Raw genomic sequence first — 26120 nt, 5'->3', positions numbered from 1 at the left:
GCGTGCCGCCGCCGCTTCCTCCGACCCTGCCGGCCCCGACCGCGCGTGCGGCCCCGGTGACTGCGCTCCGGCCGCGCCGCCGTCGCCTCCACCCGCGGGGCTCAGCCTCCCGCGGCGCCTCGTCGCCGGCCGGTCTGAGGGCCGCGCCTCGGAGGCCGCCGCTTTGCCGCGTCCAGGCCGTCCGGCCGCCCTCACAGCACCCGGCGCCGGGCCACGGCGGGGACAGGCCCGGGCGCGGTCGCCCTCGCCAGGCGGCCAAGTAGCACCGCAGCCGGGTCCCTGCGCCGGCGGCCACGCGGCGGCGCCCGAGCGCGGGCTCCGCGTGACGTCAGGCCTGCGCATGCGCGGCGGGAGGCGGCGGCCTCGGGCGGGGTTTCCGGCCGCGCCGGCGCGGGAGGCGCAGGAGGTGCGGGAGGGCGAGCGCGCGGGCCGCGGGGCGTGGGGGGCCGGTCGCGGGGCTGCGGGGGGCGCGGGCGGCGGCTCGGTCTCCCGCGGGGCCCGCGTGCGGCCCGGGCGGTGGCGGCCGCGCCCCGGGCAGCCCCGGGCCCTGCCCTGCGGGTCGCCGGGACGCTCGCCGGGAGGCCGCGCTGGCTGTGGTCGCGAGCGGCCGGCGCCTAAGTGACGCAGCCAGTCTGTCTGTGACAGGCCTCGGCCCCGTCTTCCCGGGCGTTTGTTCTGCATGCTTGTTGCTGGGACCGGGCTCTAAGTGTGGTTATGTGCTGCTCTTTTTAAGGAAGAAAAACTTACGCCTTTTATTCAGTAATCTTGTCTTTGCCCTCCTTTGCCTTTACGTAGAACCCTAAGGCTAAGTAAACATTGAGAATGTTGAAAATAATCATCTTGATGTACCACATGCTTTTTGGCAAAATGGAATTCTGCTTGGATTGTGTTGGATGACACTAATCTGTTTCTTCCCTAGTTGTATATAATTTTGTTCCATTGCTTTTCTTTTTTTCTTTAAGCAGTGAATACCAATTTTTTTCTCTGTTGTTGAGCCTTTCCTGTCAATGTCAGAAATCCTTTGTGTTTAAACAGGGCCTCAATTGCTGAGTAATGATGAGGGCCCAACATATTAATAGATTAGGAAATACGAATTTCTAAAGTCCTACAGAATTTTGTACCTGGGGTTGGCAGCCTTTGAGTGAAGTTGGAGAGGCAGACAGGGCAGGTTGCAGGGGGCTGGAGAGTGACAAGCAGGTGTGGGTTTATGATGACAGTTCTGGACTCTTGCACAAATACCTTGCACAATTTTATGTTCATAATTGTGTATTTTCTTAAAGAATTACCCTTCCACCAAGTTGTGTAAGGTTCAGGCCCCATAAACCCTGAATCCACTCCAAGTGGCAAGGCAGGGGTAAGGACAGTTGAAAGGATTCACCATGGGGGTTGGGCTGGGAACTCAGACTGCAGTAGGAGGTGGTGGATGAGCACCAAGAGGAGGAGCAGATCCAGTGGGAGTGAGAACACAGGAGAGAGCAGCGTGTGAGACTGAGAGCGTGCAGAGGGAGAAGTTTGAGTGATCGGGCAGCTCATGCGTGCCAGGCGCTGGGGGATACAATGGTGAACAGGAGAGGCAGGCAGTCCTCCCTGCGCTCACAGTCTTGGCACTCACTCTGGATTTCACCTAGGGGAGGAAGGAGCACATGTACCAGGGCCTGGCCGTCCCCAAGAGGATGCCTTTGAGGATTGAGGCAGGCTAGATCTCGGGGTTCCTCATAAGGGTTCAAACTTGATCCTGTGGCAGGGTAGGGGTGTTGAATGTTTTAAGCAAGGGAAGACCACATCTGTGCTTTAGGAAGATCACCCTGTGTATATTAGAGAGAAACTCTTCCACATATGCGTGGGGAAATGGGTACAAAACTTTTTCCACTAATTGTGGAATAGTCCAACAATTGAAAATAGTGAACTAGAGTTTCATGTATCTACATGGATAAATCTCAAAAACAATGTTCAGCTTTTAAAAAAACTGGTTGCAAAAGGACAATACCAGTATATCACTACTTTGTATAAAGTTTGATAACATACTATGTGTTATTATTTATAGGCACATACTCGTGGTGAAAATAAAAAGCATGTATGGGAAGTCAGGTTTGGTGGCTAAGGCCTATGGTCCCAGCATGTTGGGAGGCTGAAGTGAGAAGATCACTTGAGCCCAGGAGTTTGAGTCCAGCCTGGGCAACATCGTAAGGCCCCATCTCTTGAAAAATAAAAAGCATGTATGAGAATTATATACACCAGTAGTTCTCAATCACCTAGAGCAGCAGTCCCCAAACTTTTTGGCACCAGGGATCAGTTTCACAGAAGACAATTTTTCCATGGACCGGGGGTGGGGCATCACCGCCTCGGCTCCACCGCACATCATAGGCATTAGATTCTCATAAGGGGCTGCAACCTAGATCCCTCACATGCGCAGTTCATAGTAGGGTTCAAGCTCCTATGAGAACCTAATGTCCCCGCTGACCTGCCAGGAGGCAGAGCTTGGGCAGTGATGAGCAGTGGGGAGTGGCTGTAAATACAGAGGAAGCGTCACTCACTCGCCCGCTGCTCACCGCCTGCTGTATGGCCCAGGGGTTGGAGACCACAGACCTAGAGGACTTATTAAAACAGATTTTGTTTCTGATTGAGTAGTAGGTCTAGGGTGAAGACCTAAGAATTTGCATTTCTCCCAAGTTCCCAGATGATGCTGATGTTACAGGTCCAGGGACCTCAGTTTGAGAACCTCCCATGTACACCAGTTTGAGGACAGTGATTACTACTTGGGAGGGGTCCAAGGGGGCTTCCACTATATATGTAATATTTCTTTAAAAAGGGCCTGAAACAAATGTGATGCAATGTAACTTGACAAAGCTATATAGGTGTTCAGGATCCTACTTTTTATTTTTGTCTCTGTTTGAAACATTTCATGGAAGAAAAAGGATCCTGTTTGCTGTATGGAGGATGGATTGGAAGAGAGGAAGAAGAGGGAGATCTTGCAGGAAACTGTTGCAGAAGCCGAGGTGAGGGGTGCTCCTGGCTCACTCTGGCGGGGAGGTAGCAAGGAGCGGGAGAAGAGCAGCTGTGAGAGGTGTGGGTGGCAGAGTTGGCTCTGTGTGGTGCTTGGTTGGTTTAGTGGTTAGGGAAGGGCGAAATCAAGTCGCCTGGTTTGTGACTTGAGTGGGTGAGTGGATTGTGTGCCCATCACAAAGGGAACCCTGGAGGAGGGGTACGTTGGGGCAGGAGGGAGACACTGAGTTCAGCTGTGGGTACCCCAGACCTTGAAGGGCCAGCCAGGTGAAGCATAGGCCGGAGGTCTGGGCTGCAGCACAGGCTTGAAAACTCAGCGTTTAGATGGCCGCCAAAGCCGTGTTTGTGGAGGAGATTACATTGGCCTTCGACAGACCTAGAGGACTGTTATCACCTAGGGCAGGGCTCGGCCATCTGTGGCCCACTGCCTGTTTTTGTATATCCTAAGAGCTAAGAATGCTTTCATTTTTCAAAACATTGCGGTGGTGGGGTGGGGATTCAGCAAAGAGTAATATTTTGTGATGAGTGAAAACTGTATGAAGTTCAGATTCCAGCGTCCGTAAGTAAATCTGTATTGGAGCACAGCCATGCTCACTTGTTTCCATGTTGTCGGGGACTGCTTTCGCACATGCTGGCAACCTAATTGTGTAAGTGACAGAGATGGGAGGTGGCCTGCCATGGCTTTGCACCACAAGTCACAGTGACATAGTCGCCACTCAATTTTGACTTTTGGTCCGTAAGCATAAAAATTTACTACCTGCCGTTGGTGGAAAAAAGTTTGCTGATCCCTGACCTAAGATCTAAGTTGAGGCACACTCTGGCGCTTTCGATACTGTGGAAGAGGGGTGGACGACATCCTTTCGTCCATTTCCGTAAGTGCCTCGTAAGAGTCAGGTTCCCGTGGAAGAAACCCGAGAGGCCGAGGCCCGAGTGGGGAAAGTGGTCACAGCTTCAGTTCCTGAAGCTGATGGGAGGCAATGGGCCAGCGAGAAGGATGTGACCTGGGAGCTACATGAGAAAGGTAAACAAGGACTGTCCTGCGCCTGGAGGGCACGGCTGGACAGCCCGAGCTGGGGGGGAGCCGACGGCGTCACTCAGGAAGGTGGGGCTTACTGCGCACTCCTGATGACAGCAGGGATGAGCACACAGTGTTCTCTTTTATCAGGTACAAAGAGCTACACCGAATTGTTGCAGAGTCCGTTATTTCTAAAATTTCCTGATGGGAGGAAGCAGCGTCTCTGCTCCGGCCGTTACGTGCCACCCACTGGCTGGGTAACGGGGAGGGCAGGCGTGTGTTGACTGAAATTGTGAGCACGGTGAAAAGAGGAGATGGGCAGAAGGGCTAGAATTGTATCGCCTCAAACTGAGAAGTAATAATTCGCACACTATAAAATTTGCCATTTTAAAGTGTACTGTTTAGTGATTTTTGTATATTCACAAGGTTGTGCAATCATCACCACTGTCCAATTCCAAAACATTTTCATCCAGAAGGAGATCCCAGGCCCATCAGCAGCCTTTTCTCCCGCCCCGTCCCCTGCACCCCAGCGATCGCTGCTGTCTGCCGTCTATCTCTGAATTTGCCTAACCTGGGTATTTTATGCAAATGCAATTGTATAACGCGTGGCCTTTTTTTCTCACTTACTTCACTGTGATATATTTGAGGTTCGTCATGTTGCAGCATGAATTGGTGCTTTATTCCTTTTTCTGGCTGAATAATGTTACCTTTATAGATGTGCCTCGTTTTGTTTATCCATTCGTCAGTTGTTGGACCTTGGGTTATGTCCGCTATTTGGCTGTTACAGATAATGCTTCTATGGACATTCATCGAAAACATATGTTTTCAATTCTCTTGAGTGTGTACTGAGCAGTGGAGTTGCTGGGTGATAGGACAGCTCTGTGTTAACCCTGTGCGGGCCTGCCAGGCCATTCTCCACAGTGGCTGCATTTTACATCCCCACCAGCAACTTGTGCGGATCCAGTTTCTCCATGTCCTCACGAACACTTGTTATCTCCTTTTTCTGCTGTAGCCTTCCTGGCGGGTACGAAATGGTATCTCATGCTTTTGATTTGCACTTGCCTTGGAGATTAATGAAGTTGAACATCTTCTCATGTGCCTGTTGGCCTTCTGTGTATCTTTGGAGAAATGTCTATTCAAGTCCTTTGCCCATTTTTAAATTGAGTTATTTGATTTTTTATTGTTGAGGGAAAAATACTAGTTTTGAGTTGTCCATCTGACATCCAAGTGAGGATGTCAAGGAAGCAAGCCTCGAGTTCCGAGAGGCTGGGATTGGAGCTGCACCCGTGGGAGCCGACAGCAGGTGGGGATGGAGTTTGGGTGGGATTGTCCAGGGAATGAGTGAAGGGGCCGGAGGTCTGAACCCTGGGTACCCCAGCATGTAGGGTTGGAGAGATGAGGGAACCGCCAGAGTGCAGTTTCCTGAAACCAAGTAAAGAAAATGTTTTGAGGAGGAAAGAGTGGTCAGTCACACTGACACTGTGTATAGGTCAGGTGAGTCTGGGACTGTGTGCTGGCTGTTGTGTTTAGGTCACCGTGCTGACCTCGATCTGCTTAGTCTGGGTGGAGGAGCCGTGAGTTGGAGAAAACAAGAGAACAGAGATGGAGATAGTGCAGGTGCGCAGTTTGCTGAAAAGGAAAGAGAGGACTTGGGCAAGAGCTGCAGGTAGGAAGTCACAGTGCCCTGGTGTTCAGAAGAGGAGAGTGCTGTGGAGTGTTGTCCTTGAGCAGGCGACAGGGGAGGGGTCTGGTGCCCAGGCCCGAGCTGGGGCGTAGCCAGTTCCACAGTAACAGGGAAGAGAGTACATGGGAACTCTGGAAACACTGATTGCTTCTGTTTTTTCAATAAAATAGGAAACAAGATCATCAGTTGAGAGTGAGGGTGGGAGAAGAGGAGACATAAGTTTGAAGAGAAGCCGGGCGCGGTGGTTCGCGCCTGTAACCCTAGCACTCTGGGAGGCTGAGGCGGAGGATCGCTTGAGGTCGGGAGTTGGAGGCTGCAGTGAGCTGTGATAATGCCACTGCACTCCAGCCTGGGGGACGGAGTGAGACCCTGTCTCAGAAAAAAAAGTTGGAAGAAGAGAGAGGGTGACCTGGTCCAACCAGCCTAAGGCCACACAACATGAGCCTGTCTGGTTTATTGACTCATGGCCATGAGCGAGACTGCACACCATTGGAACCTGGATGTTTTAATCAAAGGGAAAGAAAGAGTTATGGTAGAATTTGAGGGATGTGTGGCTTTAAGCGAAATTTAAATGACGTCATGTTTTGATGGGCTCAGAGCCAAGCAGTATGTGCATAAAGGGACTAAGAGATAGTCTGGACTGCAAGGTGGACCCCAGGGTCCGGTTTCCTTGGAGATGAAAGTATTAACATAGATGTGCAGTATCATCTCCAGAAGGTCTTTATCTGAAGCCCTGCCCTGGTTTGGAAATCAGTGTTGCTTCTCTGTGTCAGAGTGACTTCGATCCTCCAGGCAAGAGTAGGTGTTTTATTCTTACTGATAAGACTTCCAGAGGCAAAATTTCTGGTAGTCTCTCATTGTGGAGAACAAAGTTTCTCAGTAGTAAGAAAGTAGTCACCATTCCGGGAAGGGGCTTGGCTGGCACTACAGCTGCAGCGTGTTCTTGGGAGAGTGCTGTTTCCTGCTGACTTGCTGGCTGGCGTCGCTGGTGTCTGGTCCCAGCTCCATGAATGGCGAGTAGATTTTACTTTCTTGTGGAGAAGGGATGAACGAGCTGTCTGCTCCTGAGTTTTTCATGGCTGGCTCCTCTCAGGCCTCTGGTTTCAGGACACGTGTCACATTCTCTGAGAGGTCTTCTGGGATGCTTCTTCCAGGGGGTTTTCTACAGTTACCCTCTGTCCTTGAACGCTTCATCACCGGATGATAAACTTTTTTGTTTACTTGTTTATTGTCTGTCCTCCCCACTAGATTTTCCTCTGAGCTCCAGGAGGATCGGAACCACATGTGTTTAATTCACTCTCGTATTTCCAGCGCTTGGTGCGGGGCTGGCGCACGGAGGCTGCTCAGGGCGTGTTGAATGACTGAATGACTGAATGGCTGAGCGGTGGCGGCGGAGGAGAGGGAGCAGGCTGGGGAGGCAGCGTGGGGCTGACGCGGTGACCGTGGCTGGCTGTCAGAGGGCTTCCCTGAGGCTGCAGCTCCGCCCGGGGGCTGGAGAGCTTGAGGGACACCTCGGTGCTAGGTGGGCCCCTAGGAAAGGCGGACCGGGTGGACCCTGCAATTTGTCTGTGCACAGAGCTGCAGTTCCTGTGTAGCAGACTTCCCGCTTGCTACCTGTGGCAGAGTGCTTCCACAGCACGCCTTGGGGGCCAGCCAGAACGCTGACTGAGCCCAGTGTCTGGATGGAGACCTGAGCTGGGAGAAGGAAGATGCTCCTGGAAGGTAACCCTTCATGTCACAGTTGTGTCTGGCACAGGAGCACAGGGCCGGTTCCATCACCAGTGTCCCTGGGCATCCAGCACTGGTGTTCCCCTGGCACACACTGGCCTGGCCGTAGCCACTGTTAGAGCACTGATGTGCTCCATTCTGGTTCAGATATGGCCTCTGCCCAGGCACCTGCTGTCCAGGGTTCTTCCCCAGACTCCCCATCCAGGCCCCTCCACCAGTGCCTTGCGTGGTCCAGCACTAAGCCCCCACCTGACCAGCAGTTGCTCACTGCCAGCATCACCTCTGGGTCATCTGCTGTCTCATGTCCAGCTCGTGCATCTGTCAGCTCTTATCCCTGTTTATCTCCAGGGCCTCCTAACTGGTCTCCCAGCCTCAGTCTCTTTCACCCAAACCCACCTTTCACAACTGCTAACGAGTAGCCTTTGCTTCTTAGAAATATTCGGGGGCTTTTGTTTGCCTTCCAGGAAACATGCCAGCTTCTTAGGGCCCTCAGCCCCCTGCCCTGCCTCCCCTGACCTGCCTGCTTCTGCTCTCCTTTGTCCACCCTCTGCCCCAGCCCCACCAGAGTGACTGATGGACTTTTTGCATTCATTGTACTGAACATTCACGTATATGTACTCTGCGCAAACTACTGTGAGACAAAGACAAAGTCAGACACGGACGCCTCCCTTCCTAATCTAATCTGGATGAGCCACATTCGAGTTTGTACTAAGAAATAATGATTATGGAAACAGCTAACATTGGGCATTTAGTATAAGCCTAATAATATTCACTCCCTGCTTTAATCTTCACAGAAAGGCCACAGCTTACAGGACCCTTGAGTGGAAGAGGTATCAGATCACCTTCATAGAAATAAAAACTGACCATGTCCTTCCTCCTTGTTTCATTTTCTGTTTTAGGAAATCACAGAGGGTAGCACGATGAAAAAGCAGCCCCAGGACAGCAGGAAAGGCCTGGCACCCAGGGAGGTGCCCCCGGCAGTCAGGCTGCTGCTGGCCATGGCCCTCATGAACGCGCTGCTCTACCTCTGCCTGGGTCGGGTCTTTACTTCCCCCCAACATTCCGTGGGGAACGCCGGGCACTGTCCCTATGGCCACTTCAAAATAGGACAGATGAAAAACTGCTCTCCATGGCTGTCCTGCGAGGAGCTGAGAACAGAAGTGAGGCAGCTGAAGCACGTTGGGGAAGGAGCCGTGAAGAGGGTGAGTTGTTGGGTTCACATCTGATCGCTGAGTGTCAGCCCGAGGGAGGCGGCAGTGCCGCATCCTGAGTTAGGAGCCCCAGTGGCTCTGTGTGTCCAGCCTTGGGCCCAGTAATCTCACATCTAGGTCTTTATCCTAGTAAAATGATCCAAAGGAAGGGAAAAAGCTAAACGTATAGAGGAGTACTATGGTAATAGAAAACTAGAAACAATAATTTTAGGGGAATAGTTAAATTATGGTCCAACTACTTGATGGAATATTCTGGAGCCATTAAGCGTAGTTAGGACCCCCCCCCCCGTAGCAACATGAAGGAAATCTTATGGTAAGTGAAAAAAAGGATACAAAATTGTAAAATACACTATCTTCAACTGCAAAATTACATATTTATGTAGAAAATACAAAAATGATAGAAATTGTGCTAGGGTTATGGGGGATTATGGACAATTCTTGTTTTGCAAACTATAATGATGTTATACTGATATTTTAAAAGTGTATTTTTAATTGACACATAATTGTACATATTTATGGGGTACTTAGTGATGTTTTGGTACATATAATGTTTGGTGATCAAAGGAGGGTAGTTAGCATATCCATCATCTCGAACATTTATCATTTCTTGGTGTTGGGAACATTCAATATCCTCCTCTTAGCTGTTCATAACTATCTAATATATTACTGTTAACTATAGTTATCCTACAGTGCTGTAAAACACTAGTTCCTCCTATCTAGCTGTAATTTTGTATCCTTTGACAAACCTTTCCCTATCCCCCCTCCCCCCTACCCTTCCCAGCCTCTAGTATCCTCTGTTCTATTTTTTACTTCTGTGAGATCAACTTGTTTTAGCTTCTGCATATGAGTGAGAATATGTGGTGTTTAACTTTCTGTTCTTCGCTTATTTCACTTCCCATTATGTCCTCCAGTTCCATGTGGCTGTGAATGACAGGATGTCATTCTTTTTTATGACTGAATAGTATATTCCATTGTGCATATGGTATACATTTTCTTTATCCATTCATCTGTTCTTGGATACTTGAGTTGATTCCATACCTGGACTTGTGAATAGTGCTGCAATAAACATGAAAAGAACAGATCTCTTCAATATACTGATTTCCTTTCTTTTGGATAAATGCCCAGTAGTGGGATTGCTGGATCATATGGTAGATCTATTTTTAGTTCTTTGAGGAATCTCCATACTGTTTTCCATAATGGCTGTACTAATTTACATTCCCACCAGCAATGCATAGAAGTTCCCTTTTCTCTGCATCCTTGCCAGCATTCATTATTTCTTATCTTTTTGAAAATGGTTATTCTAACTAGGGTGAGATGATATCTCCTTGTGGCTTTTTGTTTGTTTGTTTTGTTTTGTTTGAGACAGCATCTCACTCCGTCACCCAGGCTAGAGTGCAGTGGTGTAGTCATAGCTCACTGCAACCTCAAACTCCTGGGTTCAAGGGATCCTCCTCTCTCAGCCTCTGGAGTAGCTGGGACTACTCCAGATGTGCCACAACACCCGACTAATTTTTAAGTTTTTTTATAGAGACGGGTTCTTGCTGTATGCCCAGGCTTGTCTTGAACTCCTGGCTTCACGTAATCTTCCTGCCTCGGCCTCCCAAAGTGCTAGGATTATAGGTGGGAGCTCTTTGTGGTTTTGATTTGCATTTTCCTAATGGTTAGTAATGTCGAGCATTTTTTCACATATTTATTGGCCATTTGTATGTTGTTTTTTGAGAAATGTCTGTTCAGATCATTTGCCCATTTTTTAATCAGATTGTTTTTTGCTTTTGAGATAGTTGAGTTTCTTGTATGTTCTGGATATTAATATCCTGTCAGATGAACAGTTTGCAAATATTTTCTCCCATTCTGTAGGTTATCTCTTCACTGTGTTATTGTTTTCTTTGCTGGGCAGAAGCTTTTTGGTTTGATATAATCCCATTTGTTTATTTTTGCTTCTGCTGCCTGTGCTTTTGAGGTCTTATAAAATCTTTCCCCACACCAGTGTCCTGAAGTGTTTTTCTTATATTTTCTTCTAGTAGTTTTATACTTTTGGGTCCTACACTTAGGTCTTTAATCCATTTTGAGTTGATTTTTGTATCAGATGAGAGATGGGGTCTAGTTTCATTCTTCTGCATATGGATATCCAGTTTTCTCAGCACCGTTTAGTAAACAGAATGTCTTTTCCCCACTAAATGTTCTTGGAGCCATCATCAAAAAGCAGTTGGCTCTAGATGCATGGATTAATTTCTGGGTTCTCTATTCTATTCCATTAGCCTGTGTGTCTCTTTTTATGCTAATAACATGCTGTTTTGATTACTATAGCTTTGTAGTATATTTTGAAGTCTGGTAGTGTGATACCTCCAGCTTTGTTCTTTTTCCTGAAGATTGCTTTGGCTACTCAGGGTCTTTTGTGGTTCCATATGAATTTTAGGATTGTTTTTTGTATTTCTATGAAGAATGTCACTGGTATTTTGATAGAGATTGCAGTGACTCTTTAAATTGCTTTGGGTGGTATGGTCATTATAGCAATATTCTTCCAGTTCATGGGCATGGGATGTCTTTCTATTTGTTTTTTCTTCAGTTTCTTTCATTAATGTTTTATAGTTTTCCTTGTAGAAATCTTTCACCTCCTTGGTTAAATTTATTCTCAGGTATTTACTTTTTTTTTTGTAGTTATTATAAATGGGACTGTTTTCTTGTTTGCTTTTTCAGCTAGTTCTTTGTTTGTGTATAGAAATGCTACTGATTTTTCTATGTTGATTTTGTATCTTGCAGCTTTACTGAATTTGTTGATCAGTTCTAGGAGTTTTTTTGGTGGAGTCTTTAGATTTTTCTATATATAAGATCATGTCATCTGCAAACAGGGACAGTTTGACTTCCTCCTTTCCAATTTGGGTGCCCTTGATTTCTTTCTCCTGCTAATTGCTCTGGCCAGGACTTCCAGTACTTTGTTGAGTAAGAGTGGTGAGAGTGAGCATCCTTGTCTTGTTTCAGTTCTTAGAGGAAGAGCTTTCAGCCTTTTCCCATTTAGTATGATATTATCTTTGGGTTTGTCATATATGGCCTTAATTGTGTTGAGGTATATTCCTTCTAGACCTAATTTATTTAGGATTTTTTATCAGGAAGGGATGTTGAATTTTATCGAATGCTTTTTCTGCATCTATTGAGGTGATCATATGGTTTTGGTCCTTCATTCTATTGATGTGATGTATCACTTTATTGATTTGCATATATTGAACCATCCCTGCATCCCTGGGATGAATTCCACTTGATCATGGTATCTGATCTTTTTGATGTGATATTTGGTTTGGTTTGTTAGTATTTTATTAAGGATTTTTGCGTCTATGTTCATTAGGGATATTGGTCTGTAGTTTTCTTTTTTTTGTTGTGTCTTTTTCTGATTTTTGGTATCAGAGTTATGCTGGCCTCATAGAATGAGTATGGAAGATTTCCCTCCACTTCAATATTTTGGAATGGTTTGAGAAGAATTGGTATTAGTTCTTTAAAAGTTCAATAGAATTCAACTTTGAAGACATCTATCTGGTCCTGGACTTTCTTTGCTGGGAGATGTTTTTTTCTTGTTACTCATTATTGACCTGTTTATGCTTTCTGTTTCTTCCCACTTCAATCTTTGTTGTATGTGTTAAAGAATTTATTCATTTACTAATTTACTGACATATAATTGTTCATAATAGTCTCTAATGATGCTTTGTATTTCAGTGGTGTCAGTTGTGATGACTTCTTTTTCTATTGATTTTCAAAAATGATTTTATTGACACCAAAGGGGTGAATACAGTTCTCAAATAAAAGCTCCAAGAGCCCTGTCTCAGCAACCAGGGTGTGCTATATTTTATGTGGTCATTGTTTCTATGGTAACTGAGGCCTGCTGACCTAACAAAGGGTCAGTGACTCTAGAAGCCAGTTACAGATTATTGAACAAAGGCATTTTCTTTGTGAGGATGTACTGAAAATCGACAAAAGGCAGGGAGAGAACGGGAAATGCACCCATGGGACTGCAGCCTGATACTCTGCTGGCTTTTGCTTTGGGAGTTTAGGACACCATGCTGCTTTCTCTATGACTGTGGGAAGGAGAGATCTCAAAGGAAGGAGCCAGTTAGACAGGGAGTAGGAAAGGGAATTCATATAAAGTAAAACCATACAACAAGGTAACTATTTCTTTTAACAATTCATTTGTTCATCGTAGGTGCGGTGGGTGCAACAGTTAACAAATCAAAGATTCCGTCTGACTTGGTGAAGTTTGCTTTTTAGTCTGAGAATGAGACATGAAAGAAAAAAAGAAACAAATATGTAACATTGTATTAGTGACATGTGCTATGAAGACAAAGCAGGGCCAGGAAATTGAGTGACAGGCTTGTTCCTCTGGGTAGATGGGGAGGACTCTGGCCAGGATGATGTGAGATCAGGAGGATAGTGTGGGTATTTGGGGAAAAAGTGTTCCAGTAACAAAGAGGAGTATGAGCAGGCCCCAGGATGGGAGATGCTGGATTGAGGACCAGGAAGGCAGGCAGTGTGACTAGCCCTCAGGAGGAGAAAAAGAGATCATGACAAGAGGTCAGAAAAGGGTCATGTTGGAAGCATTGGAACAATTTTATTGATGGTAGTGGAATGCACATTTTAATGGGATTATCTTGGCTGCCGTCTGGAGAGCAGGGGAAGGGCGGAAGGTTGGCCGCGCCTTCCCTGCTGAGAGATGGTCATGGCTTGACAAGGTGTTAGCAGCAAAGGCAGTGAGAAATCAGCGGATTCTGGGTCTGTTTAACAGGGATTGGATTTCCTAATGGATTGGATGTGGGGTGTAAGGGAATGAGAGGGTGACTACAAGGTTCTTGTCCTGGGCAACAGGAATAATAGAGCTGCTGTTACCTGAGACAGGGAAGGTGGACAAGAAGAGAGTCTGTGTGTCCGAGGTGGACGCCTTCCTCTCCTCCCCGTGCAGCTGCAGACCCGAGCGTTTCCTCCACGCGTGTGTCTCGCATTCAGGGGGAGGTCTGGAAGGGAGCACAGGTGTGGGACTTGTCGTCATTTACGTGGCATTGAAAGTGTTTGGATTGTGAAAACAATCACCAAGGAAGGGATGCAGGTAGAGAAGAGGACATACAGCCCGTTCGTTTCTGTCTCCTTCGAAGGGGAGGCATTGAGGGGCTGCTCGCTTGTGCCGGGGCTGCGGCAGCTGCTCCAAACCTTTTGGAATTGCTTCTCACCCTGAAGGGCATGTTTTTGAAACCATTGTTGTTTGAGGATAGATTTAATCTTAAGAAATGTCTACCAATCATGCCCATCCAAATACGTAATTTAATAATGTGGGTAAAAAATCAGAGTAATGGAGTTTTCTTCATTAAAGTGAAATGTGACTAAAATGCTGTCACGTTACATTGATTTTTGTTTGATTTTTTTCCTTTGGCTGAAACTTGCCCTCGGGGCAAAGCGTTGTGAGTGCGTGAGTGTTTGGTGTTGGTTGGTCAGGAGCTTGTCTGTCGCAGTCCGCGTGGAAACCCCGTGCCGTGCGGGTTCTGGCACAGACCTGTCCCGAACACAGTCGCTCCGTTTGGCCTCCCCTCTCGCTCTGGCACTGCAAGCGGAAGGCAGGGTCTTCCAGCAGGCGTTTCTCTAACCAAAGCTCTGATGTCCCGTCTGATCTCACCTCCTCTCCTCGCTCTCCTGCTCCAGCAAGTCCTCAGTCTCACCGAGACCTCAGCGTATGGACCCCGCCGCCTTGCTGCTTTCTCACATCCCCTCCGGTCTCCACTCCCAGCGCACCCAGCAGTGACTCCGTGGCTTCTGTTCTCTTCACTCTTTTGCAAACACTTGGAACAGCGCCCTTGCATCTCTGTCTCCATCTGGCCTGGCTGCAGCAGCCCAAACTTGGCTGGACCCAACTGTACATCTGCACTTGAGCAGCTGCCCTGGAGCAAGAGAATCCCACAGCCACACACCTGAAACGCACGTGGCCATAGACTCAGCTGTGCACTCAGCACGGCCCGCGGCCCTACTCTGCTCCCTCAGTAAGTTTTTGTTCGTGTTCTCTGGGACAGATGGGCCATGACGCATCGGGGTTATTTCCCCCTCGCATTGTCAGTCTTTCTCTCTCTGAGCATCACTCCTGCTGGTACTACAAACTTACACTCCCTGAGAAAGAAAATCATATCCCTTGGCTCCCTGTCCTCTGTAGCTTGAGCCCTTCCTCTGCTTCCTGTAGGTAGAGCTGCCTGCCTGCCTCCTGCCTCCCGGTCATGCCTTCCTCCTGTTTCAGCCTGCCTTCCAGACACCCCTGCAGTGCGACCCCTCTCAGGACCACCAGCCAGCTCCAGGCTGGATGTTTCCCATCCTCCTCCTCCCCAGGCCTCCTGGGAGCCCTTGATCCACTGGCTCCTCTCTGGGCAGTCCTGCTTTCCATCATGCCACCCACTTTTTGTTTTTGTTTTCCTGCTCCTTCGATGGCCGTTCTTGGTGACTCTCCTTTGTTGGCTTCTGTTCCCTGTCTTACCTATAAATCAGTGGTTTTTTTTGTTAGTTTTTTTTTTTAATTGAGACAGAGTCTCACTCTGTTGCCCAGGCTAGAGTGCCGTAGCATCAGCCTAGCTCACAGCAACCTCACACTCCTGGGCTCCGGTGATCCTCCTGCCTCAGCCTCCCGAGTAGCTGGGACGACAGGCACATGACACCACACCCAGCTAATTTTTACTGTTTTTAGTAGAGATGGGGTCTCATTCTTGCTCAGTCTGGTCTCGAACTCCTGAGCTCAAGTGATCCTCCCACCTTGGCTTCCCAGAGTGGCAGGATTACAGGTGTGAGCCACCGTGCCTGGCCTAAATCTGTGGTTCTTAACCAGAAACAATTTTGCTTCTCCGGGGACAGTTGTGGTCCTCACTACCAGGGATTGGGGGTAGGTGGTTTAATCTAGTTCCATCGCTTTAAATACATCTTATATGTCAGTGACTCCCAAATTTTGATCTCTAGCCTGTACCTTTCCCTTGAGCCACACATTTGTGTGTCCAGTTGTTTATGTGACATCTCTGCCTGAAAGTCTCTTGAGCATCTTGGGACATCCAGCGTGGAGCTCTTGATAAGTCTCCTCTGAAACCTGTTCCTCCCTGGCTTTCTCTGTTGCAGTAAATGGCAGCACCCCCACCCCGTGCCTCGGGCCAGAAACCTGGGAGTCATCCTGATCCTCTCTTTGCCCCCTTCAGCTAACCAGGGGTAGGTTCCGTCAGTTTGTTTTCAAAATATGCCCTGAGTGTGTTTGCTGATCTGTGTGCAGTGGCCCATCCTAGGGAAATGCTGTGCTCTCTTGCCCTCTAGCAGGTCTCCTGCTTCCACTCCGCCGCTTGCCGTGCACACTCACCTTCTCAGCACAAGTCGGATCGTGCCACTCTCCTCAGACCCCTGGTGGCTCCCCCTTGCCCTCAAGGGGAAAAATCCAAGCCTCTTATTAGACGAGCTGCCACACCTCCTGATGTGGCCCTGCCTGCCCCCACCCGGACTCAGCCTAGGCCCTCACTCCTGACCGTGTGGTCCCTCGTCATCCCCCCATCTGTCTGCTCTGTGTCTGATCAGGCCGAGCCCTCTCTTTCCGCAGGGCCCTTCGCAAGTGCCTTTCTCTGCCCGAAGGTCTCCTCCTCTTCGTGTGGCTAATCCTCATCTCTCTGGTCTCGGCTTGATGTCACTCTTCTGAGAGGCTTTCCCTGATGGGAATTGCCTGTCTAAATGCCATCCCCCAGCCTCTCTCCCAGCTCTCAGGATCTAGTTTTTTGTCTGTCTTTGTTTTAAATTTGTCAGTTCCCCGAGAACAGAGAAGGTGTGTCCTCGGAACGTAGCCCAGCGCCTGGTTGTATGCAGCAGACATTTTAGGGGCCTAAACACAAAGCCTCATTAATTGAATCCTCATGATATATAAAATCTTGGTTTAGCTTTGATGGTTTTCTCAATATGCAAACACACTACGTCTCCCAAAATTTCAGACTATGAATTTTGGGTTTGGGTTTGGAATTTCCAGGGGCACTGTGTCCTTTTCCTAGGGCAATATGTAGCTTTGTCCCCAAACTGCATCAATTGGTTTGTGAGAGGCAGATCCACCCATTGCTTTTTCTTTATTCCTTTTTTTAGATTATGAAAGCAGTACTTCCAATTCAAATCTTCAGTAGGAGGTAAAGTACAAAGTGGAATTCCCTCCTCGGGCCTCCTGCTGACTCCAACCCCAGTCTTATTCCCTGGATAACGTCCCTTTTATATTCGTCCCCTTTAGATTTTGAAGCCCAAGATTACATTAAAAGAACCAGAGATATGTCCTCCCAGTCACCTGAAGGGCAGTAGCACCCGTGTCTCCAGGGCTGCCCAGTTTCTGAAAACCAGATTTGGGCAACAGCACTAGTGAGAAGAAGAAAGATTATGGTAAAACCAGGAATTGATTTTTTTCTCATCCTTATAAGAAAATGATGTTATTCCAGGACCTGCTGTGTACACATAAGAAATACATGAAATATGGGTTGGTTACTGTCATTCTCTCACATTATTCTCTTACATTATTTTGTGACTCTAATTTTATGTAACCTTTAGAAGGAATTTACATGATCTGTTTTTAATGCTTAAGGCTTTTTTTCTTTCCCTTCCTCCCTTTTCTTTTCTTTGCTTCCTTTCTTTCTTTCCTCTTTTTTTTTTTTTTTTTTTGAGATAGGGTCTCGCTCTGTTGCCCTGGCTAGAGTGCAGTGGTGTCATCACAGCTCACTCACTGCAGCCTCAAACTCCTGGGCTCAAGTGATCCTCCTGCCTCAGCCTCCCGACTCGCTGGGACCAGAGGTGTGTGCCACCATGCCTGGTTAATTTGCTATTTTTTGTAGAGATGCGGGTCTCACTGTTGCCCAGGCGGGTCTCAAACTCCTGGCCTCAACTCATCCTCCTGCCTTAGCCTCCCAAAGTGCTAGGATCATAGGCTGAGCCACCGCGCCCGGCTCTTAAGGCTATTTTTAATGCCTAACATCTGAAAAGATGTAACATGGGTTGTATATTTAAAGTATGTGGTAATAACGTCCACTCCTTGGCCTCCCTGGTGAGGTCCGCCTCCTCGTCCCAGGTAACCTGGGCCCTTTCTTCTGTGCTTGCTCCCTGGCTGGCCTCATGCAGCCTTACGGCTTTATTTGTGCAGAGACCTTTTTCCTGAACTCTCTGGACTTTTCTATTCCAGTTGCCTACCGTCCTTGTCCACTGGGATGTCTGAAAGCCGCCTCAGACTTCCTCCGTCCCAGATTGCCCCCTCAGGGCCCACTCTCCCTTCACCTCCCACCTCGGCAGTGGCAGCTTGGTCAGTCCAGTTGCTCAGGCTGCCAGCCTGGGGTCGTCCTGACTTCTCTCTCTCACATCTGTGTTGTTTCTACACTCAGAACAGACACTGGAATTAGACCAGTCCTCAGACTTGTACCAGCACCCACCCCCCTCCCCACGCCACCACGGCCCTGCGCCTAGATTCTTTGACCAGCTTCCAGATGGTCTCTCTGCCGCCAGTCCTGCCCGCTTCAGTCTGCTCTCAGGACAGCAGCCAGAGTCTGACAGTGTCTCTCCTCCGCTCAGAATCCTTCAGTGGCTCTCCGTCTCCTGAGTAAAAGCCAGAGTCCTTTCACCGTCAAGGCCCTACGAGAGGGGCCCTCCCCCCAGCCTCTGTCCTGCTCCACCCCGTGCCATTCCAGTGGGCCAGGCCTTGCTGCCCTGCTAGCCTGAGGACATCCTCCTGCCCCAGGGCCTTTGGCTCTTGCTGTTTTCTGCCTGAGATGTGTGTAGTTCCCCCAGATGTCAAATGGCTCATTCTCTTACCTCCTTCAGGGCTTGCTCAGAGATCACTCTACTCAGACCTTCCGCAACCCTGTTTAAAGGTTGCAAACCATTCCCTGGTTTTTTTCTCTCAAGCACATTTACCTTCTAATATACTTTACATAGTTCCTATTTATTTATTGTCTGCCTCTTGCACTAGAATGCAAATTTCATGGGGGCAGGGATTTATGTCAGTTTTTTATTGACATAAATACTTGTTAAATGAAGACATTTGACTACATAGTTGTTAAATTCTTTGTATTACAAAAGACCTCATAAACGAAGTTAATCACTTACTATATCTTATCTTTTACATTTATAATAAAGGATCACATGGGCAACAAGGTTGACCCTTGAACAATGTGGGGGTTAGGGGTACTGACCCCCTCCATGTGGCCGAAGTTTTGAGTTTAACTTTTGACTCCCCCAAAATGTAACTATTAATACTGACAGCCTACTGTTGACCAAAAGCCTTACCGATAACATAAAGTTGATTAATACATATTTTGTATATGTATTATATACTGTATTCTTACAGTAAAGTAGGCTACAGAAGAGAAAATGTTATTAAGAAAATGATAAGGCCAGGCATGGTGGCTCACACCTGTAATCCTAGCACTCTGGGAGGCCGAGGCGGGAGGATCGTTTGAGCTCAGGAGTTCGAGACCAGCCTGAGCAAGAGCGAGACCCCGTCTCTACTAAAAATAGAAATTATATGGACATCTAAAAATATATATAGAAAAATTAGCCGGGCATGGTGGCGCATGCCTGTAGTCCCAGCTACTCAGGAGGCTGAGGCAGGAGGATCGCTTGAGCCCAGGAGTTTGAGGTTGCTGTGAGCTAGGCTGATGCCACAGCACTCTAGCCTGGGCAACAGAGTGAGACTCTGTCTCAAAAAAAAAAAAAAAAAAAAAAAAAGAAAGAAAAGAAAATGATAAGGAAGAGAAAACCTATTTACTGTTCATTAAGTGGAAGTGGATCATCATAAAGGTCTTCATCCTTGTCTTCACATTGAGTGGGCTGAGGAGGAAGAGGAGGGGTTGGTCTTGCTGTCTTGTGGGTGGCAGAGGCAGAAGAAAATCTGCATGAAAGTGGACCCACACAGTTCAAACCTGTGTTGTTCAAGGGTCAACTGTATATAAAGAGCTCCTAGTAATTAATAAGTATAAGGCAAACAACTCTATAGAAAATTGGATAAAGGACAGTAGAAATACAGAAATGCCGATAAAGATGAAAAATGCTCAGCCTCTTTAGTAATCAGGGAAATACAAAACGGAACAGTAAGATATTTTTCATTCATTAGTTTGGCACAAATTAGAAAGATTGATAGCATCTAGTGTGACCAAGGGTGTAGCACAAAAGATGCTCTCATACGCTGTTGGTGAAAGTGCATGTTGGCCCGGACTTTAGGGACATTGATGGCAGTATATATTCTTCTTTGGTATTCCATCTACTCCCTAGCTTATAAAATACTTGTAGATAGGCACAGAGATATAAATAATAAGGCTCTTCAATGTAGCATTGTCATTAGAAAAAAAAGAAAAATAATTTAAATACTCATCAAGTCTTTAAAAATAAATCACATAAGATCTTATTAAAGGTCTAAACAAAATTATAGCTACAGTAGTAATCTAAGAGAAAGAATCTAGTCCAATTTGACAGTATCCATTCCAAGTTTTATGAATTTTTATTATGTTATACTTTAGTTTTAAACCAAAGAATGATCATCTGTAAAACCTTACTGAAAATACACTAGCATAGGTAGTATACTCACACTATTAATATTATGCAGCTTTGAAAAGAATGACCTGGATCTACATGTATATGTGGGAAAGATTTCTAAGGTGTCAGTTAAATGAAAAAAGCAAGTTGCAATATATGTATGTTATAATTCCATTTATGGAATAGCAAACTCAAATGGTATTTTATAAGTACATTAATACATTAAAATATAGAAAAACTTTAACTTTGGAGAGGAAAAGAACCACACAGTTAACAGGTTTCCTTTTTTTTTTTTTTTTTTTTTTGAGACAGAGTCTCGCTTTGTCGCCCAGGCTAGAGTGAGTGCCGTGGCATCAGCCTAGCTCACAGCAACCTCAGACTCCTGGGCTTAAGCGATCCTCCTGCCTCAGCCTCCCGAGTAGCTGGGACGACAGGCATGTGCCACCATGCCCGGCTAATTTTTTCTATATAGATTTTTAGCTGTCCAAATCATTTCTTTCTATTTTTGGTAGAGACGGGGTCTCACTCTTGCTCAGGCCAGTCTCGAACTCCTGACCTCGAGCGATCCAACCGCCTCGGCCTCCCAGAGTGCTAGGATTACAGGCGTGAGCCACCGCGCCCGGCCAACAGGTTTCCTTTGGATTGAGATGTAAACTTGGGCGGAAGGAGATACTCTCTGTATCCTCTATATTTGAGGTTTTACCAAGAAATTCATGATTAATTTGATAATAAAACAAAGTATATTAATTGTTCTCTCCAAATAAGAGTGTTTTAGAAGTTATAAAAAGCATCTGAATTAGAGGTTGCTGAGAAATGATTCTTAAACAATCCATGACTTGCAACTTTTTAACATTGGAGATTTCACATACTTGCGAGTGATCCTAAAGACTAATAATATTTCATAAATAATATTTAATAATCTTTTATTTACCTGAGGCACAAAAATGAATTTGACCTAAGTGAGGTTTTAGGAGGAAATTATGAGGCCTGTGGCTGAGCCTCTCCCACCATTTATCATTAAATGTATAGTAGCAGCTTCTCTAAAGCAAACATTGCTTTTAGATGAAAACCAGGCCTAGAAAACCATGTGCTGGTGCTGGCGATGCCCATGCAGAGATGGGTCTAAGGAAGTGATGGATCTTGACAAAAAGTGAGATTTTTTGTGTTAGAGTCAAATATCACATTCAGTGGAGCGAGGGTGTTCAATATGAAAAATTTATAAAGTTTGTTTTTTTCTTCCTCCTTGAGACAGGGTTTTGCTGTGTTGATCAGGCTGGTCTTGAACTCCTGGGCTCAAGGGATCCTCTTGCCTCAGACTCCTGAGTACAGGTGCGGTCCACCACACTTGGCTAAAATTTATGAAGTTTTTAGTGAATGTAACATTCAGAGCAAAAAATAGCTTTTTAATAGAATTTATGATCTGTAGTGAAATTTCTCAAATTTGAGGGCTAGAGAAGGTCTTGAAAGATTTCTCTTTTGAATGTTACAAGTCAACTGGAGTTATCTTGGTTTTTCCATAATGAACCTCCCTTCTTAGATCCAGAAGAAATCTTCAAAGTCCTCTGGTCCATCTCCATTTTATATGATATTTTTGAGTTTTCAAAAAAATGTTTTACATTGTAAAAGAACAATATGTGTTCATTTTGGAAAAGTTGGAAAATACCAAAAGATATGAAGGAAAAAGAAAATCACCCAGAATCTCACCACATAAAGACAACTAAAACATTAGTGTATTTCCTATTCCTATTAGTGATTTCTATGTACCGTAATTTAATTTTGTCTTGCTTTATGCATTTGGAACAATATTATACAAATAGTCTCATATGCTTTTCATTTGTAACATTACTTTTATGTGTTATAACTCTATAAATATATACATTTTGGTGACCACATAATATATTATTGAGTGATCTTGCCAAAACTTCCTTAACTATTCCCAGTCTTTTGATAGGTTCCAGTTTATGTTTTATAAATAATGCCAGATTTTTATCCCTAGAGATTTTTATCTATTTCAAATTATTGCCTTATATTTTAGGTTTAGATGTTAAAGTCTCTTGATAAATAATGCCAGAAGTTGCTTTTGAAAACCATAAACTTTAATCTTTATTTTTAGGACACAGCTCACTGGGTGCAGAACCAGCCGGGGCGGGGGTTTCCTGACCTCTGAGCCTGTTCTCGCTTTTGTAATCTTCTGCCTTCTCTCTTGGGGTTTAAACAAAAGATCAGAGGTTTTTTCTTTAATTATGATGCTTCCTGCAAGCCTTTTCTAGCTAATGAAAAAGGAAAATCTGAGGCAGTGTGTGCAAGTGCGCTTCTGTTAGCTGTGGGCTGTGTGGAAAGGGCTGGTGTTTGTGCAGCATCTCAGCTCCTGCTTTCCCAGTGAAGTAACACAAAACCACAGAATGCATAAAAATGTTTTTCTTACATAGAAATATTCCTATTTATGACTTTTAAAGTTAATGAGTAATATTGTCACATGTGATGGGCGGGGTGGACTCCCACGGCGGCTTTTCGGAGTCCCCGCCCGCTGCGCGCAGGCGCCGAACTGGCGGCACATGCGGCCCGTCCTGACCCTGCACAGCCCCGCATCCCCCAGGACCAGCTTCCAGGAGCTTCCAGCATCCTGACCAGGGCGGGTCCCTTCTGCCGTCCCTGCGCTGGGACGTGAGTCCTCGCGGCCGGACTCCGAGCAGCTCCCGGCTCCGTCTGTGTCTCACGACCTTCTGTGCCTGCTGCACAGCACCTGCCACCGCGAAGATCCGTGTTGCTTCTCAGCGCACTAACTGTAGGTGAAAGTCCAGGTTTGATGTTCTCTGTGGCTTTGTTTCAGGTCTTTCTGTCTGAGTGGAAGAAACAAAAAGTTGCTCTCTCACGGCTCACCAGTCTGGAGATGAAGGACGATTTCCTCCACGGGCTGCAGATGCTGAAATCTCTACAGAGCAAACATGTTGTCACACTGCTTGGCTATTGTGAAGATGACAACACTATTCTTACCGAATATCACCCCTTAGGCTCCTTGAGCAACTTGGAGGAAACGCTAAACCTTTCCAAGTACCAGCATGTGAACACATGGCAGCACCGCCTGCAGCTGGCCGTGGGCTACGTCGGCGTCATCCACTACCTGCACCACAGCCCCCTGGGCACGCTGGTCATGTGCGACTCCAACGACCTGCCCAAGACGCTGTCCCAGTTCCTGCTGACCAGTGACTTCAGCATTGTGGCAAATGACCTGGACGCCTTGCCCCTGGTGGACCACAGCACTGGGCTGCTGGTGAAGTGCGGCCACAGGGAGCTGCATGGGGATTTTGTGGCTCCGGAGCAACTGTGGCCCTTTGGAGAGGATGTGCCTTTCCAGGACGATCTTATGCTGCCATATGACGAGAAGATCGACATCTGGAAGATCCCAGACGTTTCTGGTTTCCTTCTGGGGCACGTTGAAGGGAGCGATATGGTTCGATTCCATTTGTTTGATATTCATAAGGCGTGTAAGAGCCAGACTCCTGCAGAAAGACCCACTGCTCAGGACGTTCTGGACACTTACCAGAAGGTTTTGAATTCACTCCGAGATGCCGTGATGTCTCAGACGAGAGAAATGCTATAAAAGCCAGTCCAGTCATTGAAGGATGGGATTTAAGGACTGAATGGAAGTTACAGCCGTTCTCTTGACGGTGGAGGGTTTTGCCTGAGTCTCATGTTTCGTTGTTTTTTGCCGTTTAGCCATGTGGTTCTTTTTCTACATCCATGTGCACATTTGAGCGTGTTCTGCTTATCCTGGCCACCTGGTGGAAGTTGCTAAGCAAGAACAAACCAGGCCTGGTTTAAATCTGGCTTCGCCTTTCCAATGCCAGTTGCTTCCTGGTGAAGATGTGGAGAAGCAGTGAATCTGGTCAGTATTCAAGGGAAGTAACAAAAATGTAACTACAAAAAGGCTTCCCCTGCACTAATAGTTGGATTTATAAGTTTGCAAGAAACACATATAGCGAAGAGTTTTAAATGGTAATACATGAAAGAAACATAGAGTAGTTCTTCAAGGAACATCTTTCCTGTAATTCTTAAAATGTATTGTTCTAATCAAATGGATGTACAATAATAAGTGTGGGTGAGGATTATGGAAAAATTGAAACCCTCATACATTGCTGGTGGGAATGAACAATGGTACAGCCACTTTGGAAAACAGTCTGGCAGTTCCTCAAAAAGTTAAAAATAAGAGCTACCATATGACCCAGCAATTTTACTCCCAAGTATATACCCAAGAGAATTGAAAACATATGTCCACATACAAAAGATGTCCATATTATACATGAATGTTCACAGTAGCATATTCATATTAGACAAAAGGTAAAAATAATCCAAGTTCACTAGCCGATGAATGGATAAACAAAATGTGGTATAGCCATACAACAGAATATTATGCACCCATAAAAGGAATGAAGTTCTGACACATGTTACAATGTGAATGAACCTTGAAAACGTATGTTAAAGAAGCCAGACACAAAAGACTATATGTTATACTATTGCATTTATCTGAAGTGTCCAGAATAGGAAAGTCCATAGAAATAGATCAGTACTTGCCAGGTTCTGGCAGGGGGTTGGGGTTGAAGGATGGGAATTGACTGCTAATGGATACAGGGTTTGCTTTGGGGTGATGCATATGTCCTGAAATTATGTAGTGGTGATGGTTGCACAACTCTGAATATACTAAATACCACTGAATTATAAAAAAGGGAAAATTTGATGGTATGAATTATATCTCAATAAAGCTGTTATTAAAAAAAAATTCTGCCACTAGCCTATGTGTCCTTTCACCTGGCATAGGCAGTCATTGTGTGGAGTTGTTGGTTTGATATTACTCATGTTGTAATTCTAGTTTGAGTATTTTTCTTAGCATTTGAATTCTGCATTGGAGCAAAACTTTCAGTTTAAAACTAACTTGTTTTCAAATATTGACCATACATCTAAAATAAACAGTGTGGTGCAGGGGAGAACACAACATACTAGGATCAGAAGACCTGGGTTATAATCCCAGCTCTGCTACTGATTAATTGTGTGGCCTCAGACAAACCAGTCTCATAGGAGAAAGTTGGCAGGATTAATTTCCAGGTTTTGCTGTGCCTAAGTTCTCTCTCTGAGGCTTTAAGATGCCAGTGCCAGCCACCAGACAGGACCTTTACCTGTCAGGGCTCAATCTGTAGCTTGTGCCTGGACATAATTCAGTACCAACAGAAATGCAGGAATCATAGAGGAAGTTATATTCTATAATCACTAAAACCTAGGTGAGGAATTCATTGCCCACTTAGCTTGCTGTGTCACGTTCAGCAGAAGTGTCATCAGAAGAGACACAGGTGAGCTATCCTCAGAGCTGCCGAACATCCAGGGCTCTCCCTGCTTACCTTGTTCTAAGAGTTAAAAAAATCACCAGTGTCTGGTTTATAGCTTTTGCATTTTCTCACGTGATGCTATAAACACTCGAAGCCTCTGGGAGCCTCTGTGATTGTTAATGATTCAGCAGAGACAGAACATCTGGCAGTTCCCCAAACGAGGCGTGTGTAGGTGGGGTGGAAGGGAGCCCCGTGCACTCCCCAGAGAAGGTCCTTCATTGTATCCCCCCTGTATTTTAAACATAAACACTGCTCATTTTCAGTGATCACCATTCTCACATGACTTTTGATCGTGTCAGTAATTTAAAATGTGAAACCGTGCTTTTCCATCTCTAATATTGAGACGGAGGGAATAACTTAGAGTCTTTGGAGATCTGCAGTGTAGTTTGGAAGATTTGTCTACTTGGAATTATCTCCTTTGGAAAGAAAATTAGGTTCATTTACTCCTAATTTCACATGATAGATTGTGTAGCACTTCCCATGAATAAGGTGTAATTCATTTTTACTTCTATTCCTCTGTGTTTATTGCTAAGACAAGTATCTAGTAAGTGTTAAAACATAGCACAGTGTTTTCC

The 26120-nt window shown here is 46.1% G+C and overlaps 1 protein-coding gene across 5 annotated transcripts; it reads left to right on the top strand.

Moving 5' to 3' along the window:
• Nucleotides 1-356: 356 nt before the first annotated feature.
• On the top strand, nucleotides 357-24352 carry POMK (protein O-mannose kinase). Of its 5 annotated transcripts, none has more exons than XM_045535675.1 (4): nucleotides 357-406; nucleotides 2910-2996; nucleotides 8330-8632; nucleotides 22998-24352. In XM_045535675.1, the coding sequence occupies exons 2-4, from the start codon at nucleotides 2931-2933 to the stop codon at nucleotides 23766-23768; spliced, it is 1140 nt and encodes a 379-aa protein (XP_045391631.1). In that variant the 5' UTR covers nucleotides 357-406; nucleotides 2910-2930; the 3' UTR covers nucleotides 23769-24352. The 5 variants fall into 5 exon arrangements, with proteins under 5 accessions (XP_045391631.1, XP_045391633.1, XP_045391630.1 ...); XM_045535674.1 differs by lacking the exon at nucleotides 357-406 and adding an exon at nucleotides 558-2183; XM_045535676.1 differs by lacking the exon at nucleotides 357-406 and adding an exon at nucleotides 7279-7424 and having other exon boundaries at nucleotides 2916-2996.
• The last annotated feature ends 1768 nt before the right edge of the window (nucleotides 24353-26120 follow it).

This window comes from Lemur catta, chromosome 22, assembly GCF_020740605.2.
Source record: "Lemur catta isolate mLemCat1 chromosome 22, mLemCat1.pri, whole genome shotgun sequence".
NCBI lineage: Eukaryota > Metazoa > Chordata > Mammalia > Primates > Lemuridae > Lemur > Lemur catta.
Note: the sequence above shows the minus strand (reverse complement) of the source record. Positions and strands in the feature narration are given on the sequence as shown.